Here is a 21,085-nt window from a genome sequence, read left to right as displayed (position 1 = left end):
TTCCCCCCTGGCCTTCCTGCACCGTTTATCTTTGAAGAGCAGCCTGCACAGAAGATCGCGGTGTTAGTGATGTTTGCAAACAGCTTTGGAGCTGTTTCCTCTGCCACCGTTCCGCCCCTCCTCTGACGTCAGAGGCAGGATCGCGGCAGAGGAAACAGCTCCGTAGCTGTTTGCAAACATCGCTAACACCGCGATCTTCTGTGCAGGCTGCTCTTCAAAGGTAAACGGTGCGGGGAAGCCAGACGCCAAGGGGGGAAGCGGACGCCGGGGGGGAACTGGACAGCAGCACTTCGTGACTGACCCTCTCCCCTTGCCTTCTAAAGCAGGTGCAGCAGCGGCCGGCCAGCAAGAGCAGTGCTGCCGCTCCTGCTTTAGGGGGCGAAGGGGGAGGGTCAGCCAAATCAGAAAGCCAATTTTTTTTATTTTAAATAGATTCAAATCAATTCACCCGAAGTGAATCGGTGAACCGATTCAAATCGTGAATCGGGCAACACTACTCCTACGCCTCGAATCAACCGCTTTGCTCGCAAGAAGAAAAGTGATTATGCACACCATCAGAACGCATCCTCCACTTTCAGAACGCCCCCCCAAAAAAAATCTTACATGCACTGCCTACTGCACCTCTGGAACAAACTTCCTACTAGAGAGTTGCGCGGGGACAGAAATCCCACCCGTCCCCACCAAAGTCCCACCCGTCCCCGTGAGGACTCCCACCTGTCCCCGCGAGGAATCCCTCCGTCCCCACGAGGAATCCCCTCCGTCCCCGCCCGTCCCCGCGAGGAATCCCCTACGTCCCCGCCCATCCCTATAAACTACAGAAATACCGTATTTGCCGGCGTATAAGATGACTTTTCAGTACCTTAAAATCCTCCCCAAAGTGGGGGGTCGTCTTATACGCCGGGTACTGTTTACATGCCCTTACTTTACATTAGAGAGCTGCACGGGGACGCCCCTAGGGTCGCGGGGATCCCGTGGGGACGCCCCCTAGGGTCGCGGGGATCCCATGGGGACGCCTCCGAGGGTCGCGGGGCTCCTGCGGGGCTGGATGTACTCAGTCTTCTGGATGTACGCAGCTCTTCTTCTCCCTACCTTCTCTGCTTACAGCACAGAGCCGAACGGAAGTCTTCCCGACGTCAGCGCTGACGTCGGAGGGGAGGGAGGGCTTAAACAAAGCCCTCCCTCCCTCCGACGTCAGCGCTGACGTCGGGAAGACTTCCGTTCGGCTCTGTGCTGCAGGCAGGGCAGATAAGGAGAAGGAGAGTAGCCTCGCGGTTCGAGTGGCTACCAAGGGAGAGGGGCGGCCCGCCCCGCCCCGCCCCGGTTGCAGCACAGCCGGCCAGGTTCCCTTACTTTTGTGGCACTTCCCCGACCGACCGATAACAGCCCGGGTCCGACAATCCTCCCTGCCCTGTAACCGCGAATCTAAATTACCTTCTTACAGCAGCTGTAAGAAGGTAATTTAGATTCGCAGTTAAGGGCAGAAAGGTTTGTCGGACCGGGGCTGTTGTCGGTCGGTCGGGGAAGTGCCACAAAAGTAAGGGGACCTGGCCGGCTGTCCTGCACCCGGGGCGGTAGAGAAGGAGGGGGGGAGAAGGATGCTGAAAGGCCATGGTGAAGACAGGAGGGGGGGGAGGACTCTGAAAGCACTTGAAGACAGAGGAGGGAGAAGGAGGCTGAAAGCACATGGGGGAATACAAAGGGGTGGAGAAGGACGCTGAAAGGCCATGGGAAGGGCGGGGGGGGAAGGACTCTGAAAGCACATGGGGAAGACAAAGAGGTGGAGAAGGACGCTGAAAGGACATGGGGAAGATGGGGGGAGAAGGACACAAAGGAAATGAGGAAGAGAGAGTAGGGAGAAGACGCTGGCAGGGAAGAAGACAGATGCCAGACTATGGGGGGAGCAGAGAGAAGAAGATGGGTGCCAGACCAATTTGGAAGGGGGAAGAAAGGGAGAGGCACAGTAACAGAGCAAATGGAAGATGCAGAAGGAAGAGAGATAGTGGATGGAAGGAATTGAATGAGAACATGAGGAAAGCAGAAACCAGGCAACAAAGGTAGGAAAAGAATTCTATTTCTTTTTTTTTTTTTTTGCTTCAGGATAAAGTAGTATATTAGTTGTGTTGATAAAAATTTATAAACATTAGAGGCTCTGGTAGAAACCCGTTTACAAAGTATGTATTCTTCCCAATTAATATTTTCAAATTAATAAAGTCTTTTTGCTTATTTGTAAATGGGTTTCTACCAGAGCCTTTAATTCAGTAGCATAATTAAATGAAATAACTATTTCTGAAGTTTATAGGGACGGGCGGGGACGGAGGGGATTCCTCGCGGGGACGGGTAGGGATGGAGGGGATTCCTCGCGGGGACGGGTGGGGACGGAGGGATTCCTCACGGGGACGGGTGGGGACAGGTGGGATTCCTCGTGGGGACGGATGGGACTTTGGCAGGGACGGGTGGGATTTCTGTCCCCGCGCAACTCTCTACTTTACATGCCCTAACATCTCCTTCCTTACCTCCTTACGGTGCTTACAGTACTAGTAAACCTGCCGGGACATCAGCGGGGCCATGGCGGGACATCAGTGTGACAAGGGTGCCAGCTCCTTCATCCTGCGCAGCGGGAAGCAGCGGCACTCTGGCCCCACCCCTTTTCTCTTTACTACGTCTCTCGCACATGCGGCCGTGTGTGGAGTCTAGCCCTTAAGGAAGTTGCGGGGGCGAACAGGAGGCTTTTGAAGGCTTTTAAAGGGAAACTGTCATGCCAGCAAACTTGCTAGGGACTTGCCCGGCACTTGCTCTCTCCCTCTATGTGTTATCTTCCTTCTATCATTGACAGTTTCAGTTTGGTTAACAGTTTAGAAAACAAATAGCATGGCAGCTCCCATGGGTTTATTGTTCTATTCAGCTTTAGTGAATTAATTAAAATTGTTGAAATAAATTCTGATGTTCTTTTAAGTTTTATTTGTTGTGCAGAAGGTGTGCGGAAGAAGGGGTAGTCTTATACGGCGAGTATATAACAAACTCTATATTTTAACTGTAAAAGTTGGGGGGGTCGTCTTATACGCCCAGTCGTCTTATACGCCGGCAAATACGGTAGTTATTTCATTTAATTATGCTACTGAATTAAAGGCTCTGGTAGAAACCCATTTAAAAATAAGCAAAAAGACTTTATTAATTTGGAAATATTAATTGGGAAGAATACATACTTTGTAAACGGGTTTCTACCAGAGCCTCTAATGTTTATAAATTTTTATCAACACAACTAATATACTACTTTATCCTTAAGCAAAAAAAAAAAAAAAAAAAGAATTTTTTTCCTACCTTTATTGCCTGGTTTCTGCTTTCTTCATGTTCTCATTCAACTCCTTCCATCCACTGCCTCTCTTCTCTCTGTGTCTTCCATTTGCTCTGTTACTGTGCCTCTCCCTTTCTCCCCCCTCCCAAATTGGTCTGGCACCCATCTTTTTCCTTCCGCTCCCCCCATAGTCTGGCACCTCTGTCTTCTTCCCTGCCAGCGTCTTCTTCCCATTCCCTCTTCCCCATTTCCTTTCAGTGTCCTTCTCCCCCACCATCTTCCCCATGTCCTGTCAGGCAGCATCCTTCTCCCCCCTCTGCCTTCCCCATGTCCTTTCAGCGTCCTTCTCCCCCCTCTGTCTTCCCCATGTCCTTTCAGCGGCCTTTCTCCCCTCTGTCTTCCCCATGTCCTTTCAGCGGCCTTCTCCACCCCTGTTTTCCCCATGTCCTTTCAGTGGCATTCTCCACCCCTTTGTCTTCCCCAGTGCTTTCAGGGTCCTTCCCCCCCCTCCTCCCGTTTACCCCATGTCCTTTCAGCGTTCTTTTCCACCCCTTTGTCTTCCCCCCCTTTGTCTTCCCCAGTGCTTTCAGCGGCCTTCTCCCCCCTTAAGCATCTTTTCTTCTCCACTCCACCTTTCCTCCCTCCCTGCCTCCACCTTTGTGGCGCTTTTGCACCCGACCGACAACAGAACAGGCCCGGTCGGACAAATCTCCCTGTCCTGTAGCCGCGAATTTAAATTACCTTCTTACAGCAGCTGGAGTAGTGAAGCTGCTGTAAGAGGTAATTTAGATTCGCGGCTACAGGGCAGGGAGATTTGTCGGCCGGGCCTGTTGTCGGTCGATCGGGGGACCTGACCGGCTGTGCACATTCTCCGGGGCGGACCGCCCCCTCCCCCCTCTTTCATACGCCATTGCCTTCTCCCTACCTGCCCTGCCGCACACAGCCGACCGGAAGTCTTCCTGATGTCAGCGCTGACGTCGGAGGAAGGGAGGGCTTTGCTTAAGCCCTCCCTCCGACGTCAGCGCTGACATCGGGAAGATTTCCGTTCGGCTGTGTGCTGCGACAGGGCAGGTAAGGAGGAGACTACCCTCGCGGCTCGAGTGCACTGCGATCCAACCCCGCAACCCTCGGAGGCGTCCCCACGGGATCCCCGCGACCTTAGGGGGCGTCCCCACGGGATCCCCGCGACCCTAGGGGGCGTCCCCAAGGGATCCCCATGACCCAAAGGGGGAACCCGCGGGTCCCGCGGGATTCCCGTCATCCCCGTTCCCGTGCAGCTCTCTACTTCCTACCCACATAAGATCATTAGAAAGTCTACTGAACTTCAGGAAGGCAATAAAAACTTACCTCTTTCCCTGACCCTCTATGAGAGAGCACCAATCCAACTTCCCTGCACCTGTGACAAAGTACCCCGACCCTCCACTGTCTCAAAACTCAAACACTATGTTTTATCCTATGATTGACCATGCCATATTTTCTCATAAAATGTTCTTCCATACTCTGTCATACAGTTCGCCATTTTGTCCTACTATACTATACACCATATTTACCATATTGTGTTTTGCCAGACTATGTCTGCCATGCTACAATCTCTCATGTCATGTTGGCCACACAATGTTTGCTGCTCCATGTGTTCCATGCTACTGTATGATATACTATGTTTGCCATGCTATGTTTTGCCCTACTATGCTCACCACCATGTTTTGTCATATTATGTTTTACCATGCTTTGTTAACTATGTTTACCATCTCTGTTAGACAATGTTTGCCTTGCTACACCATGCCATACTATATCTGAGAATTTGGTGCAGGGTTTAGAGCTACAGCCTCAGCACCCTGAAGTTGGGGGATTCAAACCCATACTGCTCCTTGTGACTCTGGGCAAGTCACTTGGTCCCCCATTGCCCCGGGTATATTAGATAGATTGTGAGTCTTCCAGGACAGACAAGAATAAAATGTTTGAGTACCTGATTAAATCCTTTAAACCAGTGTATCGCAAACTGTGTGCCGTGGTACACTAGTGTGCCTCCTGAGATTCCAAGTGTGCTGCGGGTCACAGAGGAGGAAGAGAAGGGCCGGCCAGCTGATTTGCCTCTCACTGTGAGGCACCTCCTATAGTGCAAGAGCAGCATCTTCCTGCTGCCGTCGCGTTTCTCTCTGTGTACCCTCCTCCCCCCCTTTTAGAGGCAGCATCTACTTGTTGCCATCATGTTTCTCTCTGTAGGCACCCTCCCCCCTACAGGCAGCATCTTCCTGCTGCCGTTGCATTTCTCTCTGCAGCCCCACCTCCCGAACAGCAGCGGCAGCTCCGTTTGCTTTTTATCTTATAAAGATAAATTTGTTATAGGGGTCTCAGGTCTCAACGTGGCCCCGTTTCGTGGTCTGCTTCAGGAGACCCAAAATCAATCTTTAAACATTATACGTTGTGATGCATGAGATGATCATTTGCAGAAGGAATTCAAAATTTATATCCATGAGAAGATCATTTGCAGAAGTGTTTCTGATGCTCCAAACAACCACAAACAAACACTTCTGCAAATGATCTTCTCATGGATATAAATTTTGAATTCCTTCTGCAAATGATCATCTCATGCATCACAACGTATAATGTTTAAAGATTGATTTTGGGTCTCCTGAAGCAGACAACGAAACGGGGCCACGTTGAGACCTGAGACCCCTATAACAAATTTATCTTTATAAGATAAGTGCATCATCAAAAATCCAAATAGATTTATTATATTTTATATCTCAAAATTTTTTTGAACCTGGACTGTGTTTAGAAATTACAAGATTTAAAATTAGCTTTTATTACCTTTACTAGTTCTCAGAGAGTGATTTTTTGAATCAATTATGCAATGACTGGACGGTAAACTCTTACCCCAAGAGAGGGTTGTCACTCTCTCTTCAGAGTTTCACTTTTCTGAGCATATTCTTTATAAATCCTTTCCACTCTCTGTGCACTAGTTTTCAGTACAGTCAGTTCTTATTTTTGGCTATTATACACACTTTGGCTGACTTTTTGCATAATCTTTCCCTGTGTATACTGTGAACAAAGATGGATACAAGGCAGAAAGTGAAAGCAAGAAAAACAGTCAATGGACAAGAAGGCACTGGAAACAGTTAAAAGCACAGAAAAATAAAGTCACCACACAACAAAGGTAGAGAAATGATTTTATTTTCAATATAGTGATAGAAATGTGTTGGTTTTGAGAATTTATATCTGCTGTGTATATTGTGTGTATATGAAAAATGAATGGAAAAAATTACATTACAATTAATAAAGGGGGCGGGATCTGGGGTAGAACTTGGGAGGTCTGTGATTGGGTTACTCGGTTGATATTTGTTAGACTTCCCTGCTGGCATGCCCTATTGGCATTTCAGGGATTGTCTGGAGGGCCTCTGCGCATGTGTGGATGTCGATGTGACGATGTCACGCATGCGCATGTCGTCATCATGGTGACATCCCATGGTGACATCCCAGGTTCCTTGAGCCATGGCCACTATCTTTAGTGTGCCCCGGCTCGAGAAAGTTTGAGAGACACACTGCTTTAAACCATTCTGAGCTCCCCTGGGAGAACAGTATAGAAAACCAGAATAAATAAATGGGACATGGGAGGGAGAAATGGACATGGAACAATTCTGTGCAGAAATACAATGTCAAAAGTCTCAAATTGTTTTTCTTTAATTTCTGTAAGTACTTTGTTTTTGTGTTAAATGTATACGTCCATATTGCATTAGAAATCGTATCTCCCCCCTCCCCCCTTGTTTTTGTGTTAAATGTATACGTCCATATTGCGTTAGAAATCGTATCTCACCCCTCTTGCAACTCTTTGTAAATCTTGGATCAACATTTAGGATAAAATGGCTCTTTGGTTTAAAAAGTTTGCTGATCCCCGGGCTAGGGCTATGTTGCAGAATTAAGGATACAGAAAACTCAAGGCTGTTTCTTCATGAGATTTTCGCTGACAGCACCCGACTCCAAAAAGTGAAGTTAAAAAGAATGAAAACAGGAGCAAAACAGTACATACAATGCCTTACTAACAACGTTGCAGAAACAGTAAAACAACAATTACAAGTAAGTCCCCATCACTGTCAAAATATGTACAGAAATGAATTCAGTGTGATGTTTCATTCCTGTCGGATGGAAATGAATTAGTGTCATATTTTATTGTACTGCTTAATTGTTTTATGGTGATCTCACTTAGCTACATTAGACAGTCTCTAAGCAATAACAAGAAAAACACAAGAAATTTTGTAGGCCTATGTGCATTTTCGCCTTGGACACAAAATAGAGTTTACAAGAGATCTGCATCGGTTCGGATGTAGCAAAACACAACAAAGCTGCCGAACAGCCCGGCCGGAGGAGGGTTGGCCGACATGTCCACACGGCCACATGTGCATAAAACAAAATTCCAGCAGCAAAAAGCTCAAATAAATATTATCGCCAGTCCCAAGTGAGAGCAAAAGTGATGCCTGGACCGTCTCGTTCTGCGATTAAAAGGCAGCGGAATTAAAAGGATTAAACGTCCCAATGTTCCCTCTGACTTTCTCCTTCACTGGGAGGGGAAGCGTTATGGTGGGCCGAAGAGCGACTTCTGTCATCTGTCTTCCACACATAACATACCACAGCATGTGGAAGACACGAACTGTTTAGCGCAGGACATCATTATCAATCCACCCCCACCCCCTCCCCCGGGGGTGAAGGAAGGAGTGCGAACCGTTATTTCGAACCCGCCCTTAAAACACCCCTGCGACCCTTCCCCTCGACACTCACCGAGAAGCCGGGGCATACCACCGAGCTCGTCTTCACTGAGCGCCGACACGGAGAGCAGCAGCTACAGCTACCGCCATCGCCGGTCACAGCCCAAGCAATGAGAGAAGGGGTGTATCGGACAGACATTCCCGCCTCCCCCTAGGCCTGATTCTGCTCTTCACCTACAGGCCGCTGCCGGCACTGCAGCCATCCCGCTCTTTCACAGACTGCACCAATAACTAGACAGTACATTTCCCAAAAGTTTTGCTTCCTAAAAACAAACTGGTGATTATGATAGACCCCTTCAGAATAAACACAAATATAATTCCCCGCGGACTGTAGCACATAGAAATTTTGAGAAACAGGATGGTATCTTTCAGTGGTATAGTAAGGGGGGCGGGGGCGGTTCACCCCCAAGCACCATCTTGATGAGGGTGCAGGCACCCGTCCTCTCTGCCCCCCGCTGCCATGCATGTGCATCACTTCCACGCCGCTTATGTTCCTGGCGCAAGCAGCAACCCCCAACCTGCTGTCGTGCCAGCGTCGCCTCTTTCTCTGATGTCACTTCCTGGATCCGTGCCTAGGAAGTGACATCAGAGGAAGAGCTGCATTGATGGATTCCAGTTGCCCTGATATCTTTTTTCCATAGTGGCAATGTCCTGGTGAAACCTTTCGCCATGTTCGTCACTGACTGCACCAAAATTTGTGGGGAAGAAGTCTAAGGGCTCCTTTTACTAAGCTGCAATAGCGTTTTTAGCTCAATGCTGGCGTTAGCGTCTAGCGCGTGTGGCAATTCTACGCACACTAAGCGCATACTAAAACCGCTATTGCAGCTTAGTAAAAGGAGCCCTAAGTGTGAATGTAGAAAGTGCATCTTCAGTGACATGTTGCATTTTATGGTTTTGTATGCTCTAAGAAGTTTGTCAAACAGTTGAATATAGTTTGGTGCTTTGTAACTGCCAAGAAAATTCTCAACAACATCCTTGAATGCTTTCCAGGCGATTTTCTCTGGCCCGACTAACAGATCTTCAAATTTCTCATCATTGATGACAGAAATTTTCTTACCTGGCGAGAGCAAACACCATCCCTGTAATCTTGAACTCGATAATTCTGCTTTTGCTTTTGACAAACCTAAATCCCTGACCAGGTCATTTAATCCTGACTATGTTATAAAATGATTTTCATGATCAGCAGCCAAAAATCTGTAAGATATCCCTGGAAATGTTGAAGCAAAATCTTTGTTATCCAGTGTAATCAACAGAAGCTGAGTTCACTGGGTGATATGAGGGCATAAGTGATAATGGGCGCTGAGCACCCTCTCCTCAAGTACAATCACTGTATCCAGGGAGGATACAGTGTACTCTTTGTTGTCCCCCCCCTCCACCCCCAATCTTTTTCAAATATTGGCACCCTCTTTTACAAAGCCAAATTCTTACCACTGTGGCCGGCGCTAAAACTAGCGCAGCTTTGTAAAGGAGGGGGTTAGTAACAGGGTGACAAAAAAAATTCTCAAAAGCACACCTATTTTATGCACTATATATTAATTTTATTTGATTATATTTAAGATTTTTATTTTTTGTTACATATTTTTTAACTTTATGCAAATGTACTCCCTTCATCCTGCTCTACATAATGTATTTCCATAGCTCTTTTACGGTTTGGTTCTGCGAAAGTGAAATATTTAGCTGTTTGATATGAGTCTTGTTATGAAGCACTTCTACTTCTATTTATCTTTTCTGTGGGGCTGAAAGATGTGCAGAGCACTGTAGGCAAACACGTGAAAGACCCTTCTTGCCTCACTAACTGAAAATCTGTTCAGGAGAGATAGGATAAAGAACATGCTCTGTGTCTTTAGAAAGTACAGCAAGAGAGTGGCACGGACACCTCATGGCCTCCATGGGACAGTTCTCTCCAGCAGGTGCATCCGTGTAAGTTCTGGCCCATCACAAACACACTCTTGCTTTAGCCAATGTAGATAGAAAGGTCTGCAAAAAAGTATTAGGTGACAACAAAAGGATCACTTTAGACTGATTATTCTTTTATCTTTATTTCCATGAACTCAAGCAAAATAACCCAGCAATCAAGAACATAAAAATAGCCTTACTGGGTCCATCAAGGCCAGTAGCCTTACTGGGTCCATCAAGCCTAGTAGCCCATTCTCACGGTGGCCAATCCTGGTCACTAGTACCTGGCCAAAACCCAAGGTGTAGCAATATTCCATGCTACCAATACAGGGCAAGCAGTGGCTTCCCCATGTCTTTCTCAATGACAGACCATGGACTTTTCCTCCAGGAACTTGTCCAAACCTTTCTTAAAACCAGCTACGCTATTCGCTCTTACCACATCCTTTGGCAATGCATTCCAGAGCTTAACTATTCTCTGATTGAAAAAAAAAAATTTCCTCCTATTGGTTTTAAAAGTATTTCCGTGTAACTTCATCGAGTGTCCCTTAGTCTTTGTAATTTTTGACAATTCTACTCCACTCAGGAATTTGTAGACTTCAATCATATCTCCCCTCAGCCGTCTCTTTTCCAAGCTGAAGAGCCCTAACTGTTTTAGTCTTTCCTCATATGAGAGGAGTTCCATCTCCTTTACCATCATGGTCGCTCTTCCTTGAACCTTCTCTAGCGCCACTATATCTTTCTTGAGATAAGTAGACCAGAATTGAACGCAATACTGCAAATGAGGTCGCACCATGGAGCGATACAAGGGCATTATGACATTCTTAGTCTTGTTAACCAACCCTTTTTAAATAATTCCTAGCATCCTGTTTGCTTTTTTGGCTGCTGCCACACATTGGGTAGAAGGTTTCATCGTATTGTCTACAGTGATATCCAGATCCTTTTGTTGGGCACTAACCCCCAACGTGGACCCTAGCATCTGGTAACTATGATTCAGATTATTCTTCCCAATGTGCATCACTTTGTATTTGTCCACATTAAATTTCATCTGCCACTTGGACGCCCAGTCTTTCAATTTCCTAAGGTCCGCCTGTAATTTTTCACAATCTGCATGCGTTTTTAACAACTTTGAATAGTTTAGTGTCATCTGCAAATTTAATCACCTCACTCGTCGTTCCAATTTCCAGATCATTTATAAATAAGTTAAATAGCACTGGTCCCAGTACAGACCCTTGCGGCACTCCACTGTTTACTCACCTCCATTAAGAAAAATGACCATTTAACCCTTATCCACAACTGAACTTTGCCACCTATCCCATGACTCTTTAATTTTCTCAGGAGCCTCTTGTGAGGAACTTTATCAAAAGCTTTCTGAAAATCTAGATACACTATATCAACTGACTCACTTTTATCCACATGTTTATTTACACCTTCAAAGAAATCAAGCAAATTTGTGAGGCAAGATCTCCCTCGGCTGAACCCATGCTGACTCCGTCTCATTAAATCATGTTTGCCTAAGTGTTCCACAATTTTATTTTTTATAATCGTTTCTACCATTTTGCCTGGCACTGAGGTGAGACTTACCGGCCTGTAATTTCCCAGATCTCCCCTAGAGCCCTCTCTAAAACATCGGAGGTGACCAGTGGAGTGCCGCAGGGCTCGGTCCTGGGTCCACTCCTTTTCAACATATTCATAGGGGATCTGACTCAAGGGCTTCAAGGTAAAATAACACTATTCGCCGATGACGCCAAACTATGTAATATAGTAAGTGAATGCAGTTTACAGAATTATATGGCGCAGGACCTGCTTACATTGGAAAATTGGTCCTCAACCTGGCAGCTAGGCTTCAATGTTAAGAAATGTAAGGTCATGCACCTCGGAAGTGGAAATCCATGCAGGACGTACTTCTTGAACGGAGAAACTTTAACTAGGACTTCAGCAGAACGAGATTTAGGAGTAATCATCAGTGCAGACATGAAAACTGCCAATCAAGTGGAGAAGGCTTCATCTAAAGCAAGGCAGATATTGGGTTGTATCAATAGAAGTTTTGTCAGCCGAAAGCCTGAAGTCATAATGCCATTGTACAGGGCCATGGTGAGACCTCATCTGGAGTACTGTGTGCAATTCTGGAGGCCACATTACAGTAAAGATGTACGCAGAATTGAATCGGTTCAGCGGACGGCCACCAGGATGATCTCGGAGCTCAAGGGTCTCTCGTATGAAGAGAGACTGAACAAATTGCAGCTCTACACTCTCGAGGAACGTATGGAGAGGGGAGACATGATCGAAACATTTAAGTACCTCACGGGACGTGTCGAAGTGGAAGATGATATTTTCTTTCTCAAGGGACCCTCGGCCACAAGAGGGCACCCGCTCAAACTCAGGGGCGGAAAATTTCATGGCGACACCAGAAAGTATTTCTTCACAGAGAGAGTGGTTGATCATTGGAACAAGCTTCCAGTGCAGGTGATCGAGGCAGACAGCGTGCCAGACTTTAAGAATAAATGGGATACCTATGTGGGATCCCTACGAGGATCAAGATAAGAAAATTGGGTCATTAGGGCATAGACAGGGGGTGGGTAAGCAGAGTAGGCAGACTTGATGGGCTGTAGCCCTTTTCTGCCGTCATCTTCTATGTTTCTATGACAGCGAATTGCTAAAGTTATACTGTGTATACAATGATGAAGAATTATGAAGTACACACCAAAATCAGACAACGTTTGGGTTCTGCTGATCTCTACTCTCCTTTCTCAGCTATTGTTATGACATATAAGGCTCCTTTTACAAAGCCGCGTTAGCGGCTTCAGCGCGTGTAACTTTTAATCACGCGCTAACCCCCTCACTAGCCTAAAAACTTCCTCCTGCTCAAGAGGAGGCGGTAGTGGCTAGTGCGGCCGGCGGTTTAGCGCGTGGTATTACGCACGTTAAACCGCTACCGCACCTTCGTAAAGGGAGCCCATAATATTTCCTGGTTGATCAGGTTTATACAACGTTTCCTGCTCATTCTTTTCAGGTAAGTCTCTGATTTTCTCATCCAGCTTTAAGAAATGTGCTTATTTTTATTTCTAAATTGTGGTCCTTTATTCTATATTTGGTAACCAAAGTGAGGTGTCCAACTAGCATATAGTTTCTCTGTAAGGGATACTGGTATGTCTAGTTTGTTTCTATTTTCCAAGTTGGAAGCGCACTGTTGTTCTGGAGCTTAATACAATATTTGCAGTGCTGTTAATTGCTGCCAGTTGGGAGTTAGCGCTGCTTTGGTAAGGAAGGTTTCAGACACACACGTGCATGTATCTAGTGTGTACAATATAAATAAATAGATATCATAAAATATAATGATATTCTAAGAAGTGCTGAGTGTGTGTTCTGCAGGGTCTTGTTGTTACTTTTATTCTGGAGAGGGTTTGTATCTTTTATTGAGGTGACACCATAATATGAATATTACTAGTGTTTAAGCCCGTTACATTAACGGGTGCTAGAATATATGTCTGTCTGTCTTTCTTTCTATATCTCTCCCTGCCCCTTTCTTCCTTTCTTTCTATCTCTCTCCCTCCCGCTGTCTGTCTTTCTTTCTGTCTGTCTCTCTCCTTGGCCCCCTTTGTCTGTCTGTCTTTCTTTCTGTCTGTCTCTCTCTCTCTCTGGCCCCCTTTGTCTGTCTGTCTTTCTTTCTGTCTCTCGCCCTGCCTGCTGTCTTTCATTCTTGTGCGCTGCCTGTCTGTCTCTCTCCGTGGCCCCCTGCCTTTCTTTGATCACGGATCAAGCAGGTAGGAGTGCGCATGCGCGCTTATGTTTTTATTATTAGTGATTTTGTGCATAGTGATGAATAAGGAAAATCATCCCAAATTTGAACAGTACCTATTACTGGAGTTATTTGCAGTCCTAGAAATGTGGAGTTCTGTAGAGTCTGGGGTTAATGACAGACTATACAAATCTACTCAGGAAAAGGGTCAGTTAAACACTATTTCATACTCAAATCAAAACAGCATATGGATACCAACCTCCCCCTCTGCAACACTACCAGGCTTAAATCATACACACCAACCACTCATACAACATGGAGCAACAGGGACATCACACACAGAAAAAGAAAAGGAGAAAAAGCCTCAGTTCAGCTTCATCTGGCAAAAAACTCCACCCTTCACAACAAACCCTGCACTCAAAAGATTCAAAAAGGTGTAGAAAAAAGCACTGTGGTCGCCTGCAGAGTGATGTTGAATAACACGCCAGGGCAAACAGCCCCTAAATGTGAAAAAGTGAACAAATGAGCACTCAAGCACTACAGTCCAGATTCTTGTGTCGAAAGCAGACACCAGACCTCACTCCTATATAAGAACGGTTTTGTTAATTGAGGTTATCAAATAGTTTTAGTAATGTCAGTATATGCCCAGCAAATTTTGTTCATTAAATTTATAGACATTACTTCATGTATTTGATAAGGATTGGCCAAGACCTAGGGCTCCTTTTACTAAAGTGCGCTAGTGGCTTTAGCGCGCATAGTGCGTGCTACAGTGCCACACGCGCTAAACGCTAATGCCTCCATAGAACTTGCATTAGTATTTTTCATTTAGCACGTGGTTTGCATGCGCTAAAAACGCTAGCGCACCTTAGTAAAAGGAGCCCCTAGTCTAACACAGACCAATTGCATTTTTTTTTTAATGATTTGAGCTCCAACGTTTTATACCTCTGATGTGAGTGTTTGCTGAAACATGGCCATGCTGGGTTTTTATTGCTCATAGAAATAGCTAAGAAGAAGAAAATTTTAAATTAAATCAGTAATTTAAAGAGAGGGTAAGGTTGGTCAGACTGGATGGATCAGTCGGGTCTTTATCTGCCGTCATCTACTATGTTACTATGTTTATTATGTATGGATTTTATTTTCTATATTGTAAATCACCTTGAACCTATTTGGTATTGTGTGATTAATAAATTGTTTATTAGATAGATAGATATATTTGGAATCAGCTAGATACTTGTGACTTGGACTGAACACTGTCAGAAACAGGAGTTGGGCTTGACCTTGGACTGACTCAGCATGGCTTTTCATATATCTTTAAGGAGGTATTTTTTTTAAATGCATGGTACCTGGCACTCAAGTCTCATCTTTAAAAATTTTTTGGAACCCATATGCTTGATCTTGCATCTTTTAGCATTCTTAGTTGCTAAATTCTAGATCATTCTTCAAACTTCATCTAAATCCCTGTTGCAGTTTTTGGTATCATTTACAAAGAGGCAAACTTTACCAAGCAGCCCTTTTACAATGGTGCTTACTAAAAATATGGGAAGAAACAAGTAGCAGGGTGTGAGCAGCTTCCTGGGTTTTGTTTCTTACTCCCCTGACCTCCCATGGCTTCTGCTTGCTCTAGCTCCCTGTATTTGCTAGAATTCTAACAGCAGAAATTTCTAGGCATCCTGCCAAAACAACACAAAGCAACAAGAGAAAAGGTGCAGGCTTCCACTGCTGAAAAAGGCAGAATTAGTAAGATATTTTTGAGCCTTTTAACCAGAAGTTCTTCCTATCAATTGGTGTATACATAATAAATGCAGGGCAGGATTAACCAATAGGCCAAGTAGGCATGTGCCTAGGGCCCGAAATGGTCAGGGGGGGCCTGATGAAGGAGGGTATCAACATTTTTTTCCAAACGGCGATGGGTCCCTTCAGCATCGATCGGCAATGTGGGCCTCCCCCCTCATCGGCAACGCAGCCCCCCCCCCTCGACGGAAAGTAAGACAAGCAAGCAACGCGGGTAAGAAAGGGATCAGGAACTGTAATTGTGCAAGCGGTGCTGCTTGCCCAAAGCTTCCCTCTGACGCAGCTTCCTGTTTCCGCTGGGCGCATGGTGGGGTGGGGCGGCGTAGGGGTACTTGGGTGCCTAGAGGCCATCGACAAATTAATCCTGCCCTGAATATATGTATATAGTATCTGATTTGTGCTTTGGTTTATAAACCCTTACCTCCTGTTTTTTCCTTTTTTACCGAACCCAATATTGTAACTTTTTAATTTCTTTCCTCACCCCTCATGTACGTATTTTATGTAATTATATTGTTAATGTGTTAGTTTCTTTGTTTTCTTTACTTGGACTATGTACATCGCCTAGCAATTCTAATAGGCGATTCATCAAATGCTTTAATAAACTTGAAACTTGATTTCCCTAAAGAAAGCATTTTTCGCTGAAACATAGTAATGTGCTAGGTTTCATACGAGATAATAAAGCATGATTTTGGATACTGCACCCAGGAACAAAAGTCATTTTTTTGTCTTTATACATAGGTAGGGTCATTGTTCTGTTTTTGGGGGTTTTTTTTGGGGGGGGGGTTTGTTTTACAAAAATGTGGCATACCACTGGTAACATCCCTTTCTTTAGGCCCTTCTTTGTTGCCTTTCACTCAGTGGGGTTCTAGCCCAGTCAACCATGCTAAGGGAATTCAGTTTCCAGTACAATAGGTGAGACATTCTAGACCAGGGGTGCCCACACTTTTTGGCTTGTGAGCTACTTTTAAAATGACCAAGTCAAAATGATCTACCAACAATAAAAATTTTTTTACAAAATTCAAAGCACACTGTACGCAGACAAAAAGGTTAATTATCATTTATATTTGGGGTTTTTTTCAAAGAGGTCAAGGTAAAATATGCAATGTCACCTCAGTAACAACTATACAAAAATAGACAAATTTACCCCCTCCCCTTTTACTACACCACGATAGCGGATTTTAGCACAGGAAGCTACGCTGAATGCCCTGCGCTGCTCCCGATGCTCATAGGCTCCCTGCACTAAAAACTGCTATTGCGGTTTAGTAAAAGGGGGCCATAGTGCAAAATATAGACAGCAGATAAAAAATCAAGACACATTTTGATCACTAAATTTAAAATAAAATCATTTTTCCTACCTTTGCTGTCTGGTGATTTCATGAGTCTATGGTTGCACTTCCTTCTTCTAACTGTAAATCCAATATTTCTCTTTCTTTCTTTCTGCCTCCTGCATGCTTCCTCTCCTCCAGACCTCATTCCATTCCCCAACCAACATCTCTCTCTGTCTCTCCATGTGTCCAACTTTTTCTTCCTCTCTCCCTGCTCCCTCCCCTTTATTTCTTTCTTTCTCTCTGCCCCCCTTTTTTTCTTTCTTTGTCCTTCTTTCTCTCTCTCTGCCCCTTTCTTTCTTTCTTCCTTTCTCTTTCTCTCTCTCTGCCCCTTTCTTTCTTTCTTCCTTTCTCTTTGTTTTTGTCTTTCTTTTTCTCTCTCTCTCTCTGCCCCCTTTTCTTTCTTTCTTTCTCTCTCTCTCTCTCTGCCCCCTTTTCTTTCTTTCTTTCTCTCTCTCTCTCCCTGCCCCCTCTTTCTGTCTGTCTGTCTGTCTTTCTCTCTCCCTGCCCCAAGCCACCACCGCCGATTTAAGCCTGCTTCCCCGACGCCGCAAAAACCAGGCCCATGCCCCCCCCCCACATGTCCCACTCACAGTTTCAGCTGGATCCAGAGTCTGTGGAGTGGATATCCTGACAGACACACCTCGCTGTGCGGAGGAAAACTCTATCGGAGAGAAGTTCCCGAACAACAATAGCGAACCTTGAGTTTCCTCCAAGCTTCCATGCTGATGCTCTCTATCCAGTAGGCTCCTTCCAGGCTACAGGAAGGCCGCTCTATCCTCAGGACTCAACGAGGTCCCCTTGTCATTAGAGCAACTCACGTTTGCATTTTGCATGCATTGTGCTTACGCAGAAAATGCAACCAGTGTGGGTCCAGTCAGCATTTTGTAATCCTCCAAGGTAGTTTGTTTCATCGGCAGTACTTTGCCGACTGCCGGAACTTAGACTTTTGCCATTCCCTTTCTCTTGCCAATTTTTCCCGCAAGAGAACCGACGCGCTCATCACCATGGAGCACAATAAAAACCGAGCTCTCCAGCCTCTCAGCAAGACGCCATCTTGGATCTTCTCTCGCAATCCTGGATTTTTAGCGATCTTTTTTTCTTTGTTTCCCTGCTTCTTCAAAACTTTGAATTTTGACTGAAAAACTGCTGGGATGGAGTCTTTAGGGTCTCCTCATGTGAATTCATGCCAGGATTGCGCAAATTTTGCCCTTTTAGAGCATCTTTGCACCATGTACCACATGGGGGGCTATAGCAACCGGTTTAGCTTTCCTTCCATAGAAGCAGGTGATCAGATGCTCAGCTAGCCCAGCAGGGTGGTCTCCTTTGCTTTCGGGGCTCGGCATGGCTGGCTCTTCGGTCAGCCTGGCTGCAGACTCTCCACAGCCTAAAACACGCATATTTAAGTCATCTATGGGTGACTCTATGCCCCAGGAGCTGGATACCTTCTCTAAAATCCTGAGGTTTTGTACTCAGTTAAAAAAAAAAAAAGCGTGTTCTCCTGAGCAGTTGCCTTTCCTTTCCAGGGAGTTTTTGGGTGGTGTGGTGCCTTCGGACATGTTCTCACCTCCGCTGGCAAAAGTGTCAGCGTACTCCTTTTCGGCCCGCCAAATGCTCTGTGTTAGGCAGGGGGCTGGTGTTTCCACTTACAAGGTGACTTTAGCGCAGCTGTCTTTTAAGGGGCAGTTATTGTCTGGCAAAGGTCTGGAGGTCCTCCTAGATTCGGTAATAGACGATCGCCCATAGACCCTGCCTTAAGAAAGACAAGAGGGAAGCCACTACTTGCCCTGTATTGGTAGCATGGAATATTGCTACACCTTGGGTTTTGGCCAGGTACTAGTGACCTGGATTGCCCACCGTGAGAACGGGCTACTGGGCTTGATGGACCATTGGTCTGACCCAGTAAGGCTATTCTCATGTTCTTATGATAGTAGACCCATACCCTCCAGGGGTAAAGAGCATTCTAATTTTCATGGCTCCAGATGCTCCAGACAGTATGCACATTCCATATCGCAGAGATTTTCCCTGAACTCTCGAGGTCGGTATGCAAGCTAGAGGTGTTACCAACCTTCCGCTGCCCATCCTGCACACCCTGACAGAAAGATGCAAAAATGCCAAGACACCAAATTACCCTCTATGGATAGGGAGCCATCTCTCAGAGTTTCTGCCTGCTTGGGTGCACATTTCAGCAGACCATAAGAACATAAGAATAGCCTTACTGGGTCAAACCAATGATCCATCAAGCCCAGTAGCCCGTTCTCACGGTGGCCAATCCAGGTCACTAGTACTTGGCCAAAACCCAAGGTATAGCAATATTCCATGCTACCGATACAGGGCAAGCAGTGACTTCCCTCATATCTTTCTCAATAACAGACTATGAACTTTTCCCCCAAACCTTTCTTTAAAACTAGCTATGCTATCTGCTCTTACCACATCCTCTGGCAATGTGTTCCAGAGCTTAATTATTCTCTAAGTGAAAAAAGTTTTCCTCCAATTGGTTTTAAAAGTACTGTATTTTTCGCTCCATAAGACACACTTTTCCCCCCCAAAAAAGTGGGTAGAAAAAAAGGGTGCGTCCTATGGAGCGAATACCCCAATCCCCCCCTCTCGTTACCTTATTTAGATCGCTGCCCACCACCACTGCTGCTGTTGGTCGCTCGCTTGCTGCTGCCAAAAGTACAGGAAGGGAAAGACCAGGTGGGTGCAGCGATTGCACGCCACTGGCCCAGAAGCTTAGGACTAGAGGGCTGAGAGCCGAGCAGACAGAGACAGGAGGCCAGAGAGCGAAGCGGACAGAGAGAGGGGGATAAAGCGGAGCAGACAGAGAGAGGAGACTGAGAGCGGAGCGGACAGAGACCGGAGAACGGAGCGGACAGAGAGAGGAGACTGAGAGCGGAGCAGACAGAGACCGGAGAGCGGAGCTGAAAGCAGGGGAGGAGAGCCAAGGGGCGGAACCAGATCAAGCGGAGCCGAGGGGAAGAGGCTGTTTCATGGAACAGCTGGTCACGGAACCAACATGGGGAGATGCCACTGTTGATCTAATCTTCAACAGGCTAGGGGGTCCCGCAAAAGAGGTGGCGGTACTAGCCCCACTAGGAAACAGCGATCACAACACAATCCAGTGCAGGCTAGAAATTGGATCACCAAAAGTGAAAAGAACCACAACGACAGCACTCAACTTCAAAAAAAGGGAATTATGATGCCATGAGGAAAATGGTGGGAAAGAAACTCAACGGCAATGCAAGGAAGATAGAGTCCGTAGAAAAAGCCTGGACCCTACTTAAGGGCATGGTGCACGAAGCACAGAACCTGTGTGTCCCCAAGTTCAGGAAAGGGTGCAAAAAAATAGAGCAAAAAACCCAGTGTGGATAACAAATGCAGTGAAAATGGCGATAAGTGACAAGAAAGCATCGTTCAATAAATGGAAAAAGGACCAAACAAAGGACAACCAAAAGGAGCATAAAGAACACCAGAGGGAGTGTCAACGAGTGGTAAGGAAAGCAAAAAGAGAATATGAAGAGAGACTGGTGGGGGAGGCAACAAACTTCAAATACGTTAAGGTACGTTAAGGGGAAGCAACCAGCAAGAGAGGAAGTGGGACCCTTGGATGATGGAGACAGAAAGGGAGTAGTAAAAGAGGAAAAAGAGATAGCTGACAAGTTAAATGAGTTCTTCACGTCAGTCTTCACGAGGGAGGACACAACCAACTTTCCAGAACCCGAAGAAATCGTAAATGGAGATCAGGATGATAAACTGGTCCAACTAGAAGTGAGCCGAGTGGATGTCCTCAGGCAGATAGACAGACTAAAGAGCGACAAATCGCCAGGTCCGGACGGCATTCACCCAAGGGTACTCAAGGAACTAAGGAACGAAATAGCAGAGCCACTTCGACAAATATGCAACCTATCCTTAAAAACTGGAAAGGTTCCGGAGGCCTGGAAAATAGCAAATGTCATGCCCATCTTCAAGAAGGGTTCAAGGGGTGACTCAGGAAACTACAGGCCGGTGAGCTTGACCTCGGTCCTGGGAAAGATGATGGAAGCACTGATTAAGGACAGCATCTGTGAGCACATCGAAAACAATGGGCAGCTAAAGTTAAGTCTGCATGGATTCTGCAAGGGTAGGTCATGCCTCACAAACTTATTGTACTTCTTTGAGGGAGTAAACAGCCAGGTGGATAAAGGGGAATCCATAGACATCATTTACCTTGACTTTCAAAAAGCCTTCAACAAGGTACCACACGAAAGACTGCTTAAGAAGCTATGGAACCACGGGGTGCAAGGGG

At 45.9% G+C, this 21,085-nt stretch overlaps 1 protein-coding gene across 10 annotated transcripts in view; it reads right to left on the bottom strand.

Moving 5' to 3' along the window:
- The window catches only part of ST3GAL6 (ST3 beta-galactoside alpha-2,3-sialyltransferase 6), a 235,045-nt gene that overhangs the window by 137,072 nt on the left and 76,888 nt on the right, over window positions 1-21,085 (bottom strand). For 3 of the 10 annotated variants that reach the window (XM_033941149.1, XM_033941151.1, XM_033941150.1), the window contains exon 1: window positions 8,066-8,239. The exons of 3 other annotated variants lie outside the window; for them this stretch is intronic. Coding sequence is in view for 1 of the 7 variants with exons in the window: in XM_033941152.1 (XP_033797043.1) it covers window positions 8,066-8,081 (16 nt within the window). In the remaining 6 variants the exon portion in view is untranslated. Of the gene's footprint in view, window positions 1-8,065; window positions 8,240-21,085 lie in introns of those variants that run through there. 4 more of the 10 variants (XR_004539149.1, XM_033941156.1, XM_033941152.1 and 1 more) reach the window with 3 other exon arrangements.

This window comes from Geotrypetes seraphini, chromosome 4, assembly GCF_902459505.1.
Source record: "Geotrypetes seraphini chromosome 4, aGeoSer1.1, whole genome shotgun sequence".
Lineage (NCBI taxonomy): Eukaryota > Metazoa > Chordata > Amphibia > Gymnophiona > Dermophiidae > Geotrypetes > Geotrypetes seraphini.
This window is presented reverse-complemented; position numbering and strand designations above follow the sequence as displayed.